Source organism: Heloderma suspectum, chromosome 1 (assembly GCF_057233095.1).
Source record: "Heloderma suspectum isolate Gila_16-S chromosome 1, 16-S_ref, whole genome shotgun sequence".
Lineage (NCBI taxonomy): Eukaryota > Metazoa > Chordata > Lepidosauria > Squamata > Helodermatidae > Heloderma > Heloderma suspectum.
This window is the reverse complement of record NC_139458.1, coordinates 320,686,474-320,707,458: the sequence shown is the minus strand read 5'-3', so window position 1 is coordinate 320,707,458 and position 20,985 is coordinate 320,686,474. Positions and strand designations below refer to the sequence as shown.

Here is a 20,985-nt window from a genome sequence, read left to right as displayed (position 1 = left end):
AACATTGTTCAGGAGGCAGCAACTCAATCCATCCCAAAGAAAAAGAAATGCAAGAAAGCAAAGTGGCTGTCTGATGAGGCTTTACAAGTAGCTGAGGAAAGAAGGGAAACAAAAAGCAAGGGAGAAAGGGGAAGATATACCCAGCTGAATGCAGAGTTCCAGAGAATAGCAAGGAGAGACAAGAAGGCCTTTTTAAATGAACAATGCAAAGAAATCATGGAAAATAATAGAATGGGAAAGACTAGAGATCTCTTCAAGAAAATCGGAGATCTCAAGGGAACGTTTTGTGCAAAGACGGGCATGATAAAGGACAAAGAAGGCAGGGACCTAACAGAAGCAGATGAGATTTAGAAGAGGTGGAAAGAATACACAGAAGAACTATACAGGAAAGATCTGAATGTCCCTGATAGCCATGATAGTGTGGTCACTGAACTTGAGCCGGACATCCTAGAGAGTGAAGTCAAGTGGGCCTTAGGAAGCATTAGTAACAACAAAGCTAGCGGAGATGACAGTATTCCAGCTGAACTATTTAAAATCCTACAAGATGATGCTGTTAAAGTGCTGCACTCAATATGCCAACAAATTTGGAACACTCAACAGTGGCCACAAGACTGGAAAAGGTCAGTTTACATTCCAATTCCAATTCCAAAGAACGGCAATGCTAAAGAGTGTTCAAACTACCGTACAATTGCGCTCATTTCACATGCCAGCAAGGTTATGCTCAAAATCCTACAAGCTAGGCTTCAGCAGTATGCGAACTGAGAACTACCGGAAGTACAAGCTGGGTTCCGAAGAGGCAGAGGAACTAGAGATCAAATCGCCAACATTCGCTGGATCATGGAGAAAGCAAGAGAATTCCAGAAAAACGTCTATTTCTGCTTCATTGACTACGCTAAAGCCTTGGATTGTGTGGATCACAACAAACTGTGGCAAATTCTGAAAGAGATGGGGGCACCAGACCACCTTACCAGTCTCCTGAGAAACCTGTACCAGGGTCAAGAAGCAACAGTGAGAACCAGACATGGAACAAGCGATTGGTTCCAAATTGGGAAAAGAGTACGACAAGGCTGCATATTGTCGCCCCGCTTATTGAACTTATATGCAGAATACATCATGAGAAACGCCGGGTTGGATGAATCACAGGTCAGAATTAAGATTGCTGGGAGAATTATCAACAACCTCAGATACGCAGACGATACCACCCTAATGGCAGAAAGCGAAGAGGATCTCAAGAGCCTCTTGTTGAGGGTGAAAGTGGAGAGTGCAAAAGCTGGTTTGAAACTCAACATTCAAAAAACGAAGATCATAGCATCTGGCCCCATCACTTCCTGGCATATAGAAGGGGAAGAAATGGAAGCAGTGACAGATGTTATTTTCTTGGGTTCCAAGATCACCGCAGATGGTGACTGTAGCCATGAAATTAAAAGACGCTTGCTCCTTGGGAGGAAAGCTATGGGCAAAGCTAGACAGCATAGTAAGAAGCAGAGACATCACCTTGCTGACAAAGGTCCATATAATCAAAGCTATGGTTTTCCCAGTAGTAATGTATGGCTGTGAGAGCTGGACTATAAGGAAGGCTGAGCGCCGAAGAAGTGATGCTTTCAAACTGTGGTGCTGGAGAAGACTCTTACGAGTCCCCTGGACTGCAAGGAGGTCAAATCAGTCAATCCTAAAGGAAATCAACCCTGAGTTCTCATTGGAAGGACAGATACTGAAGCTGAAGCTCAAATATTTTGGCCACCTAATGCGAAGAGAAAACTCCCTGGAAAAGACCCTGATGCTGGGAAAGATTGAAGGCAAAAGGAGAAGAGGGCGGCAGAGGATGAGATGGCTAGATAGCATCACTGTTGCAATGAATATGAACTTGAGCACACTCCGGGAGAGAGCAGAGGACAGGAAGGCCTGGCATGCTATGGTCCATGGGGTCACGAAGAGTTGGACACGACTTAATGACCGAACAACAATAACAACAAACTCCCACTGAAATCAAGTCTTTTGGGCAAACATGTTTAGCATTGCACTACTACACTTGATATCTGACCTTTAAAAAGGTCCACTGATGACTGCCTATGGCTGCAAATCTATACACACTTAGGGTGCAATCCTATACATGTTTAAACAAATAAAAAAGCTCCACATCTCCTAGCATGCCCCAGCCAGCCATGCTTGCTGGGGGGAATTGGGAGTTGTAGGACTTTTTTCTGTCTAAACATGCATAGGATTGCACCCTTACCTGGTGTAGAAGCTCAAAGGGATTTACTTCCAAGTAGATTGCGCTGTAATGCATTAAGCTGGGATCTGGGTACACCTCCCCGTAGGCCTTTAAGGGCCATGGCTGGGACACCAATGAGAAAAGTGGTGGCTACCGAAAGGAGATCTTTCAACGTTCAAAAATACTTTGGCAGTCATAGGCTGTAGTTCTCTTGTGTTTAGAGATTTCCTCTGAGCAGGAAACCGTTTCAGGGGTGTCCAGAAATAGCCCTCCCTTCCCCAAATGGATCTCGAATTTTAGGGAATGTAGAAGGAAATGCAGCTTAACTCCTGCTCCACCAGGTGTAAATACTTCAACTCAGAATCATCCCCGGCCAGCACAGCTTCCTCTAGAGTAGGGGCAGGAATGAGTGACCCTCTAGATGTGGTTGGACTGCAGCTCCTATTATCTCTCCCCATTGGCCATGATGGCTGGGACAGAGGATAGCTGGCTGGGGACGATGGGAGATGTAGTCCAATAACATCTGTGGAGGGCACCCTGTCTGGCAAGGCTGAAACCCAGGATCGCCACGAGGCCAGGTCACCATTTCCCCTTGGCAGCCTCTGCAGCCTCCTTTGGGGCTTTCAGCCTGCCCCCACCCCCGCGGCTCTTTGCATTAGATTCCTGCACTGAGCAGGGGGTTGGACTGGATGGTCTTGTAGGCCCCTTCCAACCCTACTATTCTATGACTCTATGATGGTAGCCCATGCGAGCTGCGCTTGAGGATGAGCCGGTCCCATTCGCCCCACGGCAGGGAGCGCAGCTATGGGGCCGCATTAGAATGTCGCGGGGCGGGGCGGGATGGATGATCCGCAGGCCGGGCGACTCGCTCTCCACGCGCCAGTCAGGCAAAAGCCTTGCTGGAGCAGTCCAAAGGTCCGTCCAGTCCCGTCCGCATCCTGCTCCCCCCGGCCCCCATTGGCCAACCAGGAGCCCCCCGGAAGCCCAGCAGCAGGGCTGCTCCGAGGTCAGGCAAACCTGGACCGCCCGTCCTTCTCCCGGGCGTCGGGCGGAGCCGCGGCTTGGCCGGCGCTCCTGTCCAAGCAGCGCCGGTCCGCGAAGACCAGTCTCCGCCCTGAACGGCGAAGGGCGCACTCTGCACGTTTAGACGGGAAAAGGTCCTACTACCCTCCCCCCCCCCCGCATTCCCCAACCAGCATGGTTGGCTGGAGAATGCTGGGAGTTGTAGGACTTCTTTCTGTCTAAGCATTCATGGGATTGCACCCGACGGACAGAGTAAGAAAGCGTGCTTCGTGGGAGCATATCCAGAGTGCCTTTCGCTCCGCAAGGCCAGCACATAGGCCTCTGAGATGAGGAGGAAGGCGTCCAGAAAAACACGACCCCTGCCTGGCACCTCTCTTGCTAGAGATTCCTCTTGACCGGGGCGGCGAAGGTGTGGTCCTCCAGATGGTGTTAGACTGCAACACTCATTGTCCGTCACAACTGGCCACGATGGCTGGGACTGATGGGAGTTGCAGTCCAACAGCTTCTCTAGAGGGCCCCATACTCCCCAGCCCTGCCCCTAGAATTTGGGCACAGGCCAAGGGACCTCTAGTGCAATCGACTGAAAGGCTTTAACAGACTGAGGCTGCAATCCTATACCTACTTAAGCCGGAATAAGCTCCATTGAACTCAGTGGGACTTACTTCAATGTAGACATTTATTTTATTACATTTATATCCCGCCTTCCCACTAAAAGTACTTTCTTACAGGATTGCGCTTTAACTGTGTTTAGGGTTTGGTGTAGAATAATATAATCGGTTGATTTTGCAATCTGGGGGTTTAATCCTGAGGGAGCTGAGACATAGTTGGGGCAAGTTCCACCCAAAGTTAGGCGCTGCCAAGTCCCATTTCAGTGGGAGAGATGGAGGCTGCAATCCTATACTCCCTTATCCTGGAATACGCCCCATTGATCTCAGTGGGACTTACTTTTGAGTAGACATGTAGAGGATTGCACTGTTAGACGCGTGCTTAACTCTCCCATTGAAATCAATGGCGCTAAACTTTGACTGGACCGTCTTGTTGGATTTCGCTGCCTTGAATTCCTTTCAAAAATTCCTCAGCGTGCCACCAAGATCAGAAAAGTGAAGTTGTCTGGCTTCTTACTTCACTGTTTAAACTGCAAGATTGACGCTGTTACTGCATTAGCCGAGGAACATCCATCCATTCCCAGCGCCAGGCTATGTAATCAAAAATGCCCCCGACTACCTAAAGGCTATTAAGTGCAAAGAATTCAGAGCCTCCCCCGGCTTACGCAAGCAGTGCTGTGAAGGCAATTCCCCCAGCACAGCCGTCAAAAGACAGTGTCCCCAGCAGTAACAGCGCAAGCCTGTGCATGGTTCACTCAGAAATAAGTCCTATTGAGTTAAACTGGATTTTCTCCCAGTGTGTCCAGGGGTGCAGCCTAAATGCCCGCCTCCAAAATACCACTTACCCTGAGATACTTTATTTGAATCGCCTAATCATTGGATTATTTGGCTCAAAATAAGGCGCCCGCAGTTCGCTCCTACACATGTTACTCAGAAGGAAGTCCCACTGAGTTCAATTATACTTACTCCCTGTTGTCCCACTGAGTTCAATGGGGTTTACTCTCTAGTGTTGAGGATTGCAGCCTTATACTGCAGTACTACACATCTGTACTCAGAAGAAAGCCCCACTGACTTCAAATTGGATTAACTCCCAGGTAAGCAACTATAGAATTGCAACTTTTACCGCCTATTACTTCGATCCTAGACGTGCCATCCGGATCCTTTGGAGAACAAGGAGCGACTAATACCCTTGAAATCAGTGAGTTTAGGCATATCTAGTATTCACTTACCTGGGAGTAAGCCCCACTGAACTCAGTGGAACTTACTTCTAAGTAGTTATGTGTAAGGGTAGCACTGTAAATCTGCATATATATTTTGTCCAAAATACTTTGCCAGGGGACTGTAAGTTCCATTTATTTTGAGTGGGGTTAACCTCCAGATAAATAAACACTGCTACCCCAAGCAAACTTACTTCGAGGGAATGCTCGCAACTTTTTCTCTTGTCTCTCAGGGTTCCTGAGCCTAAAACAGATGCATGCCAAGCAGACATTCAGCGGCTGAAGCTTTCCCATCACTCCATCAACATGCTGGAAAAAGCTTAACGGCGCAACACTATACGTGTCTATTCACAAGTAAGCCCCATTGAGTTCAATCGGTTTTACACCGGGCATATAGGACTGCAGCATAAATTTCTGCTTTATGTTAAAGCATAAATGTTTTTTTGTTAAAGGCGTGGGAGACCTACGGTGTGTGTGTAGGTGAGAGGAAAGGAATCGCCAGGCTTACTTTGAATCAGACCGGGGGGGGGGGCTAGGGAGGCCTGCCCCTCCAATTTTCTTTGCCCCCCTAATTTTTAAAACAAATAATATTTTAAAAAAAGTTTACAATTTTGTCTTTAAAAGGCCTGCTAACCAGATGAACTCCCCCTGCCCCCCCAAATCTTTTTTGAAGGTCCCCCCCACCAGAACTTTTGGGCTATTTACGGGCCTGCTTTGAACTTCCATTCAAAGCAATAAAACCTGCAGCCCAAACCTATGCTTGCTTATTAGGAAGTAAATCTTACAAACGGGCTTTTCCCCAAGCGGCTAAGGGAGGCAGAGGGGAAAGAAAACGTGTTTTGCGGTGCAAGAGCATACCAGTCTACTTGGAATGCATTGAACTCAATGGTACTTTGTTGTTGTTCAGTCGTTAAGCTTCTAGTAGCCTTTCCCAACGTGATGCTATCCAGAGGCTTTGGACTACAGCTCCCATCAACCCTGGCCATACTGGGACATACTGTGTGGGATTGATGGGAGTTGTAGTCCAAAATATCTGGAGGCTGCCACACATTGGGGAAGGCTGTCTTAGGGCGCAATCTGGGGAATGGTGGGAGTTGTAGGACTTTCTTCTGCCTAAACATGCATAGGATTGCACCCTTAGGGTGTAAACCCTATGCGAATTTGCTCGGAAGTAATTCCCATTTTCTTTCCAATCGCCTGGCATTTTCTGTGGAATGTGCATAGCATTGCGCTGCAGCATTACTCCACTGGTTTGCAGTCACTGATTCTTCCCCGATTGATTGAAATGATCACTAGCCTCGCCTATAGGGGAGGAATGAAAAAACGACTTACAGTGTAATCCTATGCTTGTCTATTCACAAGTCCCACTGAGTTCAGTAGAGCTTACTCCCTATACTTAAGTGCGTATAGGATGGCGGTTTTAAAGCAACTTGTCTTACCATGCGTTTTGGGTTGTTCTGGAGCCGCCTCCCCCCCCCCCCCCAATCTCCCAGTTCTAATCCTTCCATTGATTTCGTAAGAATCCTTCGCCTTTGTAGAACGGGTATTTAACATTCCTGGGGGAGGAAAAGCGGAATCGCTCAAGACTGGGGGGAGGGGGGATCTTTCTTTCGTTGTGTGTGGGGGGGCGTGGAGATTAAAAAAACCACCGCAATAATGTTACAGCTGTGCATTTAGATGAAAATACTGTATGATTTCTTGTAAAGGAAAGGTAGATATAAGTATAAGGTTGGTTCAAAGTAAGATTGCCATCCTAACACAACCCTAATCATGAAGGAAATCCCGTTGATTTCCATGGGTCTTCCAACGATCGGGGGACTAAGCCGTAGTATGGGAATGTGGGAGAGAAATACAAGTTAAAAGGAGAGAAAAGAAGCTCTCAGGACTGGTCTGCAGTTGCAGCAGAATTTGATGGTAGTAGAAAGAAACTCCTAAGGTGTTATAGTGTCCTGTACCATCTCAGATTACAGGCAAGTATGGTGCCCCACTTGTAATGTTCCCCTGCATTAAAAAAAATCTCTGCCAGTAAAAATGGAGGAGAAGGGTTCTAGCCCAACATGCTCCCTCCTATAGCAGACTTCTACTTGCAGGGATTTTGTTTTTGTTTTTGTTAATATTTGGGAGAGTTCAAGAAATGTGATCTCTCTCATGCAGTCTGAAGTGGTACCCAGGGGAGTGGCTAGAACCTAAAAGATTATAGGCAAATCATCATAGGCCCACTCTGAGAATAATTAGGTATTGCCAACTTTTTGAAGAAGGGTTCAAGGCTGAATAATATTAATATGGCGACTTATATGATTACTAGAATGTATTTAAATTTTACAGAAGGCAAGCCAAGTAATTTTCAATCCAAATCACAAATAAATTCTTCACCTAATTTTTCTCCACACCTAGATCACCCCAAATCAATAGTTTCTCTTCAGTTAATTTACCACAATTCATTTCCCACCCAGATCCTTCCCCAAATCAAATTCTCCTTCAACTAATTACCCCCATTTATCACAATCCCCCCTCCCATCACCCCTAAATTTACGCTCGAGAAAAGTATGACATACTTTGGGTGGGGGTCAGAGAAGAAGGTGGGATGTGTATGTGTATCAGAGAAAACTCTACAAGGGGGGGGGGATACTAAATAGCTCTTCAAAAATTTCTCTCTCTCTCCTTGTTTAGCACCAAGAGCAGCAACCAGGAAGGCTGACCAGATGGCAAGGAAAGAGGGCTGCTATACTTTGAACAGAAGGGTTCAAGAGGGAATTGCTGCAGACGCTGCCCAAAATGATGGGCAGTGTGAAAAGCTGCATGTTCCAGTATTCCTTCCTGCACACAACTATTAAAAAGTACAAGAGCTCTGTAACTTTCTTTGCAGGGCTGGTGGGAGAAAGAAATAATGTCTGTAGACAAAATGAAAAGGGGACAGGCTGAAGTTACAGGATAATGCGGTATGAGGCATGTCTGGAAGAAAGCAGGAGAAGAGAATTATATATGTGTGTTTTTCAGGAGCCAGATGCATTTGGAAAGCTAGCAAGCAGGGCATGAAGGCAACAGCCCCCCCCCCCGCACTCCTCCCCCCAGTAATTGGCGTAGAGGTATACTGCATTTGTAAATGGAGGTGCCATTATCATAAGAGAGAACAATAAGGGAGAGGGAATGAAGATGCAGGTTTTTGAGCAGGGCTGAGAAATTGGTCATGGAGATGTAAAGGAGAAAGAGGAGGACTTCTTGGTACTACAGGAAGTAAGGGATCCTGGAAAGGAAGAGAGAGAGAGAGATGAATGGTGTGGGGCCAAGGATGGTCTTCTGTTACCTTTCACCAGCCCAGCACTGTGCCCTGACATGGCATGGCAGCAACCACCCCCTTCTCCATCTGCAGCTGGTTGGCCCCATTCTGCTCCCTGTTGCAGGAGAAGCCAGAACCTTCAGGCCACCTGCAGGCATCACCGACACTTCTCCACTGCATGGCCTGGATCAAGGATGGGGAACCTCAAGCCTGGGGGGCCAACTCTGGCCCTCCTGGGGTCCCAAACTGGGCCCACCTAATGGTCTCACCCCTGTACCCTTTCCTTCAATAACCAATTGTTTGGTGGTTCTCCAGCTTTTGTGCAGCCCCCCCCCCACACACACATTCTAAAAGGTTGAAATGCCTCTACTAAGGCTTTATTACTTGCAGTAAGTGCATTACACTAAAATATGCTGGCACATTTTGTACATTTGGCCCTGCCCACCATTTGAATGTGGCCCCTGATAGCTTCTCTGAAACTGGATTTGGCCCTCCAGCTGAAAGAGGTTCCCCATCTCTGGCCTAGACGATGGGCAAAGGAGAACAGGAGGGCCCAAGGCCTGGGTGTACAGGCAAAGAACAGCAACCTTCCGAAACTGCACCTGCTTCTTGTAGGGCTGGGATGAGATGGACATGCAGTGCATACAAGAGCACGAAGGGTGTCTAGAGGCAGATAAGGTACTGGTTGGAGTTAGATGCACAGTTACTATCTGCCCAACATCTCCTTTGCTGTCTCATGCACTGCCTAACAAGAGGAAAGGCTGAGGCATCCACCCGCTCTCCCTCTTCTTCCAGGCCTCTCCCCAGCCAGTTGCTGTTGCTGCTGCTTGAACAACTTGCCTGGCCTCAGTGTGCTCCCTAACTCCCCACTCCCTACCTCTGAGAAAGAAACTGGGTGGGGTGGGGTGGGGTGGGGTGGGGTGGGGGAAATAACATCCACACACCTGGAGGCTGGCTGAAATTCAAGGCACTCAGAAAAAAGTGTTGGGGCACAAGCCCCCTGTGCCCATGACTACAATGCCCATGAGTATACTGCATTACTCCATTCTGCCACATCATTCATTCATGAGTAAGACCTTCCCTCCATCAAGACGTTTCCAAATAGAGGGATGTTTTCTTCCTTGCTGACATCCTGACCCTAACCATATTTCTTTCTGAGTCTCCTTGAAAATAACTCCCATGTTGCAATTTATTGCCTGCTAGGGGCCCATGCACATGTATTTGAGATGTAACTACTTCCACTGAAATCAATGGGACTTCCATCTTCATGCTATCTGACTACAAACAAACATGGAGCCTGCTGAGCATCACAAGTCATAAATGAGTCCATTGCAACCCTGAAGTTCCTGGCACTTCAGTGTGATACTAATTAAAGAACTGATGAGCTGGATCCAGCAAAAGTTAAGCACTTTTAAATTCTATCGATTTCAGTGGGAGAGTGACACATGCACTGAAATCTCTCCAATTGATCTTGATGTGCTAATCAATGCAGCACTTTTACTCAGAAGTAAGGCCAGTGGCTGTTTACTCCCTAATGTGTTTAGGGTCACAACCATGCAGCTCAGTCCTCGCCATGTTTATTCAGAAGTACAGCTGACATCCTATGCATGCATATTTGGGAGAAAGCCCCATTGGATTAAGTCAGATTTGCTTCTGCATCAAGATGTGTAGGGTTGGGCTGCAAATCCCACTGATAGCAATGGGGCTTATGTCCAAGTAAGTGTGCATAGGATTGCAGCCTTAAAGCAGCCAGTATTGACTGGATCAGAGGCTAAGGCCTCCCTTTTTCCTCCATGAAATGAAAATGTATAATATCTTTCCTGACCTCCACAGTTTATCTTGCATGAATCATGAGATTCTGAGGATCCTGTTTCTGCCTGCCTGTTTCAAAATCATCCAGTTTTGAAATCAAGAAGCCTCCTTCACTGTAAGCTCATTAGGGTAAAGTATGTACTCTAACATATAGAATGATGCACCACAACACTGTGACTGTTAATGTGAACCCATCCCATGGCTCACATACGTAGTGGCACACAATTCCAAGGATGAATAAGAGACCTAGGTGCAAAAGTGTCATGCACTTGCCCTAAGATTTAGAAATAGTCTGGCCCAGACAGGAGGGGAATTTAGTAGGATGGTTGAAGATGGTGCTGTTGCAACTGGTACCTGGTTTCCAGATTTGCAGACGTAAGTCCTGTTTCTTCTGATGCTTCGTTTGAAAAATCCTGAGCATCCATCGCAGGCGTAAACCCCATAATGCTTGCCGGAGCTGCGGTCACCACACACTTTACATGGGATGTCTAATATCCGGCCTGAAAGTAAAGATGGGAGAGAGTGAGAAGAGGGTAAACAACCTGGTCTCTAGAGAGTGATGGGCAGCAGAACTGGGCTACTGGTAGTAATGGTGATTATGATGATCATAGAATCATAGAGTTGGAAGAGTCCTGAAAGGTCATCTAGTTCAACCCTCTGCTGATGCAGGATATCCGCTGCTGCTACACCTTCCAGGACAACCACCTTTTACTACTTACCAGCCACAAGCTCATTTCAGGGGCTGTTGGCTTTGATCAAGCTAAGACGCCCTAAACGTTGCAGGAGTAACAGCAGATGTTCCTGCTGATGGAGGGAAAGAGAAGTGACTATTTCTTTGGGGTTGCTGTCCTAAGCATCTGTGTAGCCCGATCTGGTGCATACTTGCTCAGAGGTAATTGCTAGCGATTTCACTGGGACTGACTCCCAAGTAAGCGTGCACAGGATTTCAAACTGAGTAGGCAGTGGTCCCATTTAACTCAGATGACTTATTTCTGAATAAACATGCATCGATTTAATGTATTGGTCACGTTTATCTTCACAACAACAACCTTCACAACAACCCTGTGGGGTAGGGCGCCAGTTGCTTCTCGGCCTCTGGCAGCAAAATGTCCTGGGCCGCTCTCCAACAGCTCTCACAGTTAGGAAGCCTCTCCTGATAGTGATCTGGAATTTATTTCTCTGCCATGTCCACCTGTTCGTTCTCGTCTTGCTCTCTTCGGATTGTGCCACAGGTGCTCAAGCAGGGCTTTGCTGACCCACTGAAATCGAAGGAGAGTTTTGCTTTCAGGGTTTATGGGCTTAATCTTCTGTTGGGGGGGCAACACCCCCCCGCAACTTCCCAAGTGAAAGCTTCGTGTGTGTCCCCCCCCCCCCCCGCTGCCGGACAGACGTAAGCGGCCCTTCACCCAGCTGAGTAAAACAAAATAGGAACACACCAAAAGCCCTGAGATCACAAACTTCTGTGGGACTGCCATCTCAACCCACCAGTTGATGTTTTTACTAGGGGGACTTCTCTCTCTCTTGGATGATCGTGCTTAGTGGCAGGCCGTAGCCAGCCTAAGAGTTCAGGGGGCGGCACCAAAAAGGGGCGGGGGGGGGAGTTCGTCTGGATTGCAGGCCTTTTAAAGACAAGACTGTAAACTTTTAAAAAGTATTCATTTCTAAAAAAAAAAAAAAAAATTAAGGAGGCAGAGAAAATTTGTGGGGGCAGCCCCCGCCCCCCGGCCTGCTTAGCGGTCAGCCTGCGCCTGTAAGCCCGCTTCCTCAGAAGTTCCATTGCAGCCGCTGGAATTTGCCAGCCAATCAACGGCTGTTGGATTGGAGTATTACTCAGAAGGAAATCCCTTTAAAGAAACATGTTTAGGATCCGGCAATAAGTTGCAGTTCCCCACAGCTATAAAAACGGACTTCTTCCCCCTTTTTTTAAAAGCTACTCTTAACACCGGCATTCAAGTACTACAGAGATTTCCCTGTTATTTTTCTCCTCCGCCCCCATTTTCTCCCCTCCCCTTCCCTTCCCGCGAATTAATGCTAAAACTTGCTTTGACTTTAATCTGGCGCCCTCCAGATGTTTTTGGACTTCGAGTTCCATCAGTCCCAACCACCATGTCCAATGGTCAGGAATGCTGGGAGTTGTAGGTCAAGATATCTGGAGGGCGCCCGGTTGGGGAAGGCTGCTTTAATGGTTCTGATTTGAAGTCCTTAGGTGCGCTGAGACTGATCCTGAGCAATCCACAGCTCTCCTGCGTGCTTTCGCTTTCTTCGTGCAGGCTATGGGTAGATGGGTACAGTCTAAAATCGTAGCCCTATCGGCATGTGCGTGGAAGCAAGTCACTTTGATTTCATTGGCACTTACTTCTAAGTAAGTATGTTTAGGGGCAGCAGCCTCACATCCCCCATCCTAAGTAACTGAGGTGAGCGTCTAACCGACGGGTTCAATCGGGATTTAAGTTCCACCGAAGTTGCTGTCCTGTCCTAGCTCGAAGGCTTGGGAGCACGTCCCGTTGAAACCGTTTTGAGGAAATAGGTACCGACAGCGGGTGTCAGGCACAACTCTTGCACTTCTGTGCATACTTATTTGGGAGGAAGCCCAGCTGAACAAAGCGGGGTTACTTTGGCGTAGACGTGCATAGAATTTGGCAGCACTTAATCCAAAACAGCTCTGGACCGAGTGAGTTGAGGATTGAGGCATAAATGCGATCAGGACCAGAGCCTTACAGCCCTCTCGGATGCATGCTTACTCCGAAGTGAGCGTGTATGGGACTGCAGCTTAATATTAGAGCCCGATCTTGTGCGTTTGGACCCAGTGAGGTTTACTCCCAAGTAAATTGTCACAGGAGCCTAGCCTTACAGAGAGTTGTAGCCAATGTTAGTCTAGTTTAAGACCCATTCATTTCAGTGGAGCCATAGCTCAGAGTGACAGAGCACATGCTTTACATGCAGAAGGTCTCAGGTTCGATCCCCGGCTTCTCCGGGTAGGGCGTGGAAAGGATCCTGCCTGAAACCCTGGAGAGCCGCTGCCAGTCAGTGTCAACAATACTGGGCTAGATGGACCAATGACCTGACCCCGTATGAGGCAGCGTCCTGAGCAGGTCTAACACTGGATACAACCCAGAACAAATCTGCGCATGTTTCCTCGGAAGTTAAGTCCCAGTGTGGCCAGGGTTCTTACTTCCAGGTAAGTGTGCATAAGACTACAGCCTTAAAGCTGTGCACCCAATCCAAATGACTTGGAAGTAAATTACATTGTAATCAAAGGGGCTTGAAGATTTGGGTGTAAGATGCTCCCTACATCTTACTTGTATTTATTTGAACGGAGCTGATAGAGATTCAAGAAGAGGAATGTTCCGGAAAGAAAACTCGCCTCTGCCAAGACCATCTTAAGGTCCCGTCCTCCCCAATAGATCTCTGGCCTAGGACAAAGAGAAGGCTTGGAGGAGCAACGGTGTGTGTGGGGAGGGCACCCTGGTGGGGTGGGGTGGGGTGGGGGTTGAATTCCGATCAGATTCCTCCGCTCTCTGGAGAATCGAGAGAGGGATGCTTTCAGACCTAGTTTCTTCGAGGGAGGGGTGGCCTCTAAAACAATGCCTCCCCGGCAGACAATAGGGACATTAGATAAAGTGTTAACTTAATGATTTCCCCCCATTGAAAACTCGTTTGTCTGCCTCCAATCAGCGCAAGCTGCTAGCAGCCGGCTTCTCTGCTAAATGAAAGTCGACAGCTGCTGTATGCGGCCCCGACGGGAGGAATGAGGATTAGGGTTAGGGCGCTGGGGAGGGGGCAGGAAAGCAAATCAGTAACAACAGGTCCAGCTAAGGGACAACGTCGGGGGATTCTCCACCCCGCTGGCCTCCTCTCGGGCTGGTGTGTGCGTGCGTGCGTGCGTGTGTGCTGGGGGTGGCTGAAAGGTAGGCGATCTCCAGGAAAGCGAGCCGGCAGAGCCCGGCTTGGCTTCTCGAGCTCTGTAATTATACGCCCTCCTTGCCACCTGCCTATTGGGTCGCCAGTGACCCGTCAAAAAGAGTAGCATGGGAATTCGGATTGCACACAATGGCCCCAGGGGAGAGCACTCGACTCCCCCCGAGACGCGCACACACATACACAGACCCCGCCCGCACCTCGCCAGCCGTCTCTCTCTCTCCCCCCCCCCCCGCCCCTTCAGCAGCCACCGCTAGACTTTCCTCACTCGAAGGGGGAAAAGGCAAGGAAATCGGACATGTTACGGTGCCATCCCCTGGTGTTGGATGTCAGCCACTTCTCGCCGTCGGACGAAATGCACAGCTCTCCGCACGCAAATCCCAGGCTCGCCTTCTCGGCCCTGGGCTACTTGAGAGCAAACCTCCTCGCCCCGCTTCCTCTACGGAGAGAGCACGCACACAACCCTGCTGTTTTCAACTTTCCTGCCCCAAGCCGATTTCAACGGCTGCTGGCTAAATGTCCCAGTGGAAATCGAAGTCCTTTCGCTTCGATTGTCGCCACTGCTCAGACAAGGCTGCTGCGATTCCCTGCGCGCCTACTCTGGAATAGGTATCCTTGAGCAGAGTGAGACTTACTTCCGAATTTAAGGAGGGGGGGGGGAGAGAAGTAGAGGATTAAGTTTCAGGACTCCAAGCTTCTCTAGGGCCGAGGATGTCTGTTTCAAAGCTCCGTCCCCCAACAGATCCAACCCCAAGGGGAGATTCCACCAGCTAGATGATAGATGCCGTTTAAGGCTGGGCTTGGAGGTTGGAAATATTCTAACCGGGTTTACTGGAAAGTTCAGTCCCACTGAAAACTCTGGGACTGACTTCTGCGCAAACATAGGATTGAGCTGCAAATATATTTACCGGGAGGTAAATATATGAGCTTGTTTCCAAGTATTTGTGAAGGTTCCCCCCCTAAAAATCGAGATACTTGGTTTTCAGTGGGGGGTGAGACCAAATGAATTAATATACACTTGGTTTTAAAAGAAATTTTAAAAATCTAAAAGGGCAACCCCCCTGAGCCATAAACATTTCAGAAAATATGAAATAGCTCTTTCATGACTACCTTATATATAATCTCTCGAGCCCCAACTTGAATAAGAAATAAGATACATAAATAACTAAATATAACTATTTTTAAAAAATGTATAACTTTGGTCCACAAGGTACTTAATTTCGGAGAAGCCCCAGTTACTTTATGGGCGTACAGTGCAATTTTATACACGTCTACTCTGAAATAAGCCTCAGTGTTCAATGGAGCTTGCTCCGAGGTAAGTATGTATAGGATTGCAGCCTTTCTCCCGGAACAAGCGGAACTGCACTTGTAGCCGGATCCTCATCAATTATTTCCGCTGAACTACGTCCCACTAAGTTTCCAAGTGCTTGTACACACATATATTTAGGATTCAGGTTGTAAAACTACACATATTTACTTCGGAGCCAGTCCTTCGGATCTCCTGCTTCCAAGTATACATGCGTAGGATACACTAGAGATATTGGAAATTGCAAAATATTCTAGCAGTGAATATATAATATATAATATAATATAATATAATATAATATAATATAATATAATATAATATAATGGAAAAGACACATTTGTGATACCTCGCTGACTATAGGTACACAGCTGACTGACAAATCAATGACAGCTTACTTTTAACTTCAGTGGGACCCCACATATTAAATCATGTTACATATTACTCATTGTATGAATTTTGTTTATCTTAAATACACGTCCTTTGAATCTCTTACACTGGTTTCATTAATACTCGTTGGGATTCTCCCAAACACCTGTGGAACCGCTTATACTGCACAGATTCTGGATCGATTCGGTCCCATTCACACCTGTTGATATGTCCCATTCACACGTCCTCTACCTGATCCCCAAGAGCATGCCTATATTTCATTCTGCTCCATTTTTAAATAGATATACAACACAATCCGATACATGTCTCCTCGAAACTGAATCCTATTGAGTTCCTCACTCCCAAGTAAGTGGGCATAAGACTACAGCCATAATATTATAGGCAACGCCTGTTGAATATGCCTGTTTATTTAGTTCCGTCCTGACACCCACCCACCAGTTATAAATTGACATTATATTCACCTCTGTAGACTTTCTTTCTCCCCCTCCTCTACAAGATTAAGTATTAGGCATCGAAATACACAATATAATTACACACTACAGTTATAGGGGACAATCCAGCCGAAGTTGAGCGCTTTGAAGTCCCATCGATGCCAAGGGGAGAACCGAGAACTCGATTAACGCCTCCTGAAGATGGGTCTCAACTTCGGCAGGATGTCTGTTATATAGCAATGCCGCTTCCCGCGCCTCCGCCGTCCGTCAGCCGCCTTCTGCTCTAAACTTTGGCCCATTTCCCTGGCTTTCGCCCCCTCCCCTTTCCTGCAAGTCTTGCTGGCATTTGGAGGGGGGAGGGCCCAATTCCCTCCGCCCATTAAGGCCGCCCCAGCAACCGGGACTGTTGCACTGAGAAACATTCCGGGGCCAGCCGAAAGAAGCCAGCCAGGCGAGCGAGGGACCCCGTTAACTTGACACGAGGTCACCAGCTCGCTGATTAACCCCTGTTTAAAGGCCCCAGAAGTCTAGGGCGAAAGGCCGGCGGGACTCGGGCGGTGCTGGGAAACCGTTTGCAGCATCCCCCGACGGGGCGTCCCGGGGGCTCTTTTCTTCCCCTCTTTTTTGTGCGCGCCTCGTAATTGCTTAAAGATATCTGGCAGCTTCGATTACTGTAATTACCATCAGAGGCTGTTGAAAGAAGTGAGGCTGCTTTGCGAGGGCTCCTCGGCGGGGTCTTATTACCACCCATGCAGAGCCATCACATCTGACATCACTCCAGCCTGGCGGAAGGGAACGCCGAGGCAGCCCCGGGCCCAGCAGAGAGAGGAGCCTCAGCCGCCCGCCGCCCCCTGTGGCTCGGGGGGAGCCAGCCTTCCCCAAACGCCCGGCCCAAGGCTCCCTTCCGCCCCCTCTCCCGACAGATCGCCCGCTAGTCCTCAAGACAGGGCAGCGATCCATCCTGCAGGCTGGAAGTCAAGGAATCCGCGAGATTGCCTTCAAAGTCACTCAGAAGTAAGGCCTATTGAGTTAAATGGTGATTGTTCCCAGGCAAGTGGGTAGAGGACTGTCGCCTGAAAGCCACCTTGATATGAACGAGAGAAGGCGAAAGCGTGTTTATTCAGAAGAAAGTTGCCCGCGATTTCAGGGCGACTGATTCCCTATTTCACTAGCCCAGGGTTGCAGCCTTGAGCACGTGCTTCCATTGAAATAAACGGGGTTTGAAATAATAATAACAATAATATTTTTCGGATGAGGCCTAGAGAATCTATTTCACCATTTGAGTTCCAAGAACGGCCGTTTAGATCCAGCACTCAAATGGCTCAAATCGAAGGTTTAATGGTCGAGTGCAAACGCCACCCACAGTCATTAAAGTCAACGGGGGTTGGGGGCTTTAATGTTGATTGACGTCAATCGGGATGTGAAGGGACTCAGTGAACGGCGGAATACTAAGAAAGTACTCCCGTGTGAAAGCTTTCGAACCAGAAACTGCAGGACGTGCAACTGACCGAGGTCCTTTTTCGAGCCTGGCTTCAAAAGCCAGATCAACCGCAACTTCAGATCCCCTTCACCCCAAGCAGGCGGGTCCTGGTTTATGAAGCTGTCTGACCGGATTTCTTTCCAGCCAGGCGAATCTTCCATTTGCCCGGCCTGCGAACTCTCGCTTCTTTCGAGAGGACGCGTTTCTTTTGAACTACCGAGCTGCTGCAGCCTGTGTTCCGGAGAGCACTGGGAAGTGGGCCTCTTTGGGGCTGACTTCCCAGTAACACCCCGATCACACTAGACATAGCCGGTAGTTCCACCTCGGCAAACCCATCAGAGGTCAAAGTGTTTCGGATCAGGGTTGAAGAATTTATTTGGGGCACAAGTGGGAAAGATGCCGCATCCCTGCCGTTCCAATCACTCCGGGCTGCATCCAATGTTAGTCTAACATCAGCCCCGTTCATTTCAAAGGGTCTGCTCTAAACAGGACCAACAGCACACGGCAACCGCAGAGAAGTAACCTGTTGTTAAAACGTATCCCCCTCTATTTTACGGCTCGATTTATTCCAGAGTCCGGATTTTCCCTTACGGACAAGTTCTCAGATCCTTCGTGGCAATCCGTGCTAGGAGGTCCTATCGATCCTGTCTTCTTTCCCTCCGCCTCCCCCGGAGCTACGAGGCCAGACACGGCTAGAGGAAGGCGGTAGCCAGTACCCTCGGAGGAAGCCTCGTGGTATGTAGCGGAACCTACTTCCAAGCAACCACCCAAAGGCTCGGGCTTCGTTAGTCGGGCCACAAAAGAGGTTGGCCAGATAATGAGAGCCATCCGTTTTTTGCTACTTCTCCTAAGAATCCATAAACTCATTCGGCTCACATTCTCCCAGTGCCGTTTTATATCCTGTTGCCTTAATTTTATTTTTATTGTTTTCAAGAACGGTGATAAAACACACTGGAAATGCTCGTCTAACTTTCCATCCATCCAAAAGGTTTTGCTATCAGATCCATTCCGTTAATCTCCCCACGCCCGACTCAAACTATTTTGCTTCAGTTTAAAGCAAGCTATTTTAATTTTTGGGGGTTAGTTTAGTTTAAACCAGATTTACTGGTTTAAAGTGCGTGTCTGTGTAATTACTTCTTGTCATCCACTCTACTACACAAGTAAAGAATATCGATTTCAGAATTTATTGACTGATTTTGCTTCTTGGGGAAAAGTTTTGAATGAGGGATAATATCAAGCGATGCCAGGATAACAGCATGAGGAATAAAGTTAGTCTGTAGATGCAGCAAAACAGGCACACAGTAGAAGATAGTGAAAAAGCAGCGGAGGGTGGGAGGGAGATAAAGCGAGAGGAGTCGTGAGTTCGTATGAAGCCGTCTTTCAGCAGATCAATGTACACGCACGTGTTTTTCGGCTCCTTTTTTATTTTCTTTCTCACAAGCTTTTTTTTTTTTAATGTAATTATAGTAGGACGATTTCGCTGTAAAACGGCCTAACCCTAACTCGTCACACACCAAATTGGATTGTGCATATTACTGACCCTATCACTCATATTACGACAAACTCCAAAAGTCCCTTTCTGGATTTCTGGGGTTTGAAGCAACTCCTAGCCAGAGCAGTCAATCAGACTTTCAAGCAAAATTTAAAATCCCCAGTTATGAGGTGTACCCGGATTTAGGATTAAGGAAATGTGACTTTTAAATTGTTTCTGCTTCCCTCTTTTGCAGGATTATGCGGTAAGGCTGGAAATGGTGTGCAAAGTATTCCTGTTAAATCCTCTTTCCACAGAGCCCTCCCCCGCCCCTTCCTTTGCGAGTCTGTGGCATTCAACTATTTGGAAGTTTCAAAAAAAATAATAAGGTCTTAATTGCAGCAGCAGAAAGTTGTGTAGATCGTTAAATACAATCTTTCGGCTTTGGATTTCACCAAACATTCCCTGCTTCGAGGCAAAGAGATCTGCAGCAAAATGCCTGACTGAATCCAGAAACAAATACACAAACTTTCCGCCCGCCCCTTCGCATAGAGAAAGTGGCTCCGAAGTTATGTCCAGCCCCGCGCCGGCTGCACCAGAACTGCCCTCTGGGAAAGATCCCGGCTGGACGCCCCCCCAACCCCCAACCAAGCCCCTAACCAAGGCCCTGGATCCTCCACAGGTTTACTTGGAAGTAAGCCCCGTGGACTTACTCCGAAGTAAGTGTGGTTTGAAACGGAGGCTACCAATCGGCTGGGAGCGGCTCCCAGGTCAGTGAACCGCCTGAAATTGACTAGTCTCGGCCCAGCGCTCCCCCCTCGGAAGAAACCCCTCTCGCGCGGGCCGCCACCGCCCAGCATTACCCACTTGTTGATCCTGCCGGCTTGCTCATTCTGGAGCCCCTCGGGACGGCTCCGGCGGCGGCGGCTTCTTCCGGAGGCGGAGGAGGTCGCCCGCTGCTTTGGGACGCAGAGTCGCCCTCGGCTGGCCTGGCGTTCTTTCCGTCCGCTGCTCCGGCTGCACTTCGGATGGCGTGACAGGTGCCTCAGAATCGCACCCGCCGGGCGAAGCGACGCATCCTCCCCCCCTCCCCCCTCCCCCAAGAATCGCTTTGGCTGTTTCTTGGAGAGGGCGATTGCGAAAGGGGGAACTTTTGCCGGCTGCCTTGGTCGTTCAGTTCTTCTTCGGGGGGTGGGGTGGGGGGAGAGAGAGGGAAGGAGGGAGGGAGAAAACCACCAATAACCAATTCCTTGCCAGGCGCTCAGAAGTTGGTGTTGGAGGAAGGGATGGTGGTGGTCCGGGGGGGGGGGAGTAAAATGTGGGAGGGGGGAAATTAACAGCAACACGATCAGACGAGGGAAAGAAGCAGGACTGGTGAGCTAGGCTGAGCAGCTCCGTGCTCCTAGGCAGAGATCAGAGGGTGAAAAATAATAAAAAGGAGGGGAGGGGGGCGGGGGGCTTAGAGGAGGCAGGGTCTGGTTCTCAGAAAGTGAATGGCACCGCCAACGAGCAAGAAAAGTGAAAGGTTTCCAGAAGTTCATCACACTAGCTGACTTTGTGCTTTGAGCCTCCAGCCTGAAGCGCCTATAATATCCCCCAGGAGCTCTGACAGGCAGCCAGCGGGGAGGGGAATGGACGCTCCCCCGGGCTCCCCTCTCCCTCCTTCTCCACCACAGCGATCCAGTTCCTGGCGATCTGCGTGACGTCAGCTCGGGGCTGGAAAGGGGTGGGCGTGTTAAATGCTAATGATATGAATGAACCTCCAAGCGGCTTCTGCACAGGACTTTGGAGAGCTGATTTCTGAGTCTTGCCTCGCCTCGCCTTTCTGAACAGTAACGAAAAGTGT

General features: G+C 48.6%; 1 protein-coding gene across 1 annotated transcript in view; it reads right to left on the bottom strand.

Moving 5' to 3' along the window:
• The window catches only part of NR2E1 (nuclear receptor subfamily 2 group E member 1), a 41,214-nt gene extending 20,996 nt beyond the window's left edge, over nucleotides 1-20,218 (bottom strand). Inside the window, exons 1-2 of the mRNA XM_084827231.1 lie at nucleotides 20,007-20,218; nucleotides 10,501-10,646 (exon numbers count right to left, since the gene is read on the bottom strand). Of these exons, the coding sequence (XP_084683357.1) occupies nucleotides 10,501-10,646; nucleotides 20,007-20,031 (171 nt within the window). The 5' untranslated portion in view covers nucleotides 20,032-20,218. The remainder of the gene's footprint in view (nucleotides 1-10,500; nucleotides 10,647-20,006) is intronic.
• Nucleotides 20,219-20,985: the final 767 nt, after the last annotated feature.